The sequence below is a fragment of the Saprolegnia diclina genome, assembly GCF_000281045.1.
Source record: "Saprolegnia diclina VS20 unplaced genomic scaffold supercont1.11, whole genome shotgun sequence".
Taxonomy (NCBI): Eukaryota; Oomycota; class Saprolegniomycetes; order Saprolegniales; family Saprolegniaceae; genus Saprolegnia; species Saprolegnia diclina.
Window position 1 is genome coordinate 708,123 of NW_008246078.1, and position 1,528 is coordinate 709,650.

Sequence of the window (1,528 nt, forward strand, 5' to 3'; positions counted from 1 at the left end):
CCCACCGATCATCCACCGCGACCTCAAGTCCCGCAACGTCCTTCTTGACTCGGTCAAGGGCACCAAGCTCACCGACTTTGGTGCTTCCCGCGTCGCAGAAGGCGACGACACTATGACCAACGGCATCGGGACATACCAGTGGATGGCGCCGGAAGTCATCTCGGGCACCAACTATGGCGCACCCGCCGACATGTACTCGTTTGGCGTCATCTTCTCTGAGTTTGCGACGCACCAAGTGCCATACGCCGACCTGCGCCACCCGGACTCGGGCAAGCCGCTGCCGCAGCACTACGTCTTGGATCACGTCCGTGAAGGCAAGCTACACCCGACGTTCGACGGCGAAGGCGTGCCGGCGTGGGTCAAGGACATTGGTTTGCAGTGTCTCTCCCTCAATGAAGACGACCGGCCGACAGCACTCGACGTATCGGCGATGCTGAGTCTGTACGGGCCGTGAGCCAGACCGACTGGTGGTCGTTTATTGTTCTAGCATCTTGAGGGTTTTAGCAACTTATATGTGTGTGGACGTGCTTTTGGTTGTGGATGATTGCGCCGCTTGGCACCCAATGCCTCGTACGCGTAAGGTGCTTCGAGGCCTCGGGCAGCGACAAGCAAGTGCAGCATTGCCAAATTTTTTTCTGAGCTTCCGATCTACGCTGAGCGTCCGCCACGTAGATTGTATCCGGATGTGCGCTCCAAAGGTTTTGCACCGATTCTCTGTCAGCGAAGATTGTTTGTGTACAATTGTACGACTTTGAACGACTGGAATGACGTTTCGCTGGTTGGATAGACAAGGGCCAAGATGATGTCGATCACACAGCTCCCTCCAACGATCCATCTCTACCCAATGACATCGTATCATGAGTGCCAAGGATATATGAGAAGCATTTTTGTCTCAGCGCACAGGAATGTAATATTGGACAATTGGACAGCGTGGATGGTCGTCAGCTTTGCGTTCTCGCTGATGTACCTATTCCACGATCGTCGTAAGAACAAAACGCGGCGAGTTCGGACATGGCGACAGAGTCGTGAGCGAGCGCAAGTCGACGTTGGAGATCGTCGTAAAGTTGTTGTTGGCAATGTCCCTACGTAAACGTGTCGTAAACACCAAATTTCAGGAATCCAATGTCGTACAAAAGCTCGAGACCAGTCGTGGCCAAAGCGTTGATATCGGTGAGGTCGTTGGCAGAGAGCCAACTAGAGAACACTGCATCAATCGTTCATCGTGACAAAGTCGCCGTCACTTACAGTTTCTGGAGCGTTGGCGGGAGGTTCTCAGGAACATTGCGCAGCTTGTTGTTCTCCAGAGCGCTGCACAAGCTATGAGGTCCATCGCTTTCGATATAAAGGATGTACACAGCGTCAAGATTTGGTGGCCACACCACGCTGGACACATTCGTTGGGCTGTTGATGAATTTCCTAGCGCGGCTCGTTCAAGATAAAGTTGTACACGAAAAGACGTACAACGTTCGCAGAGAACGCCACTGCGTGGTGGCCGTCGCGTTCAGGTCGATTTTGGTCACATTGTCAA

The 1,528-nt window shown here is 53.3% G+C and overlaps 2 protein-coding genes across 2 annotated transcripts in view; one reads left to right on the forward strand and one right to left on the reverse strand.

The window, feature by feature from the left end:
• The window catches only part of SDRG_04597 (TKL protein kinase), a gene marked incomplete at both ends in the record, with an annotated part of 2,538 nt that extends 2,084 nt beyond the window's left edge, over positions 1–454 (forward strand). Inside the window, one exon of the mRNA XM_008610273.1 lies at positions 29–454. Within this exon, the coding sequence (XP_008608495.1) occupies positions 29–454 (426 nt within the window). The remainder of the gene's footprint in view (positions 1–28) is intronic.
• A 513-nt stretch (positions 455–967) lies between these two features.
• Positions 968–1,393, reverse strand: SDRG_04598 (hypothetical protein; the record flags this gene model as incomplete). Its single annotated transcript, XM_008610274.1, has 4 exons — positions 968–1,082; positions 1,132–1,194; positions 1,246–1,308; positions 1,356–1,393. The coding sequence occupies 4 exons, from the start codon at positions 1,391–1,393 to the stop codon at positions 968–970; spliced, it is 279 nt and encodes a 92-aa protein (XP_008608496.1).
• Between the last annotated feature and the right edge of the window lie 135 nt (positions 1,394–1,528).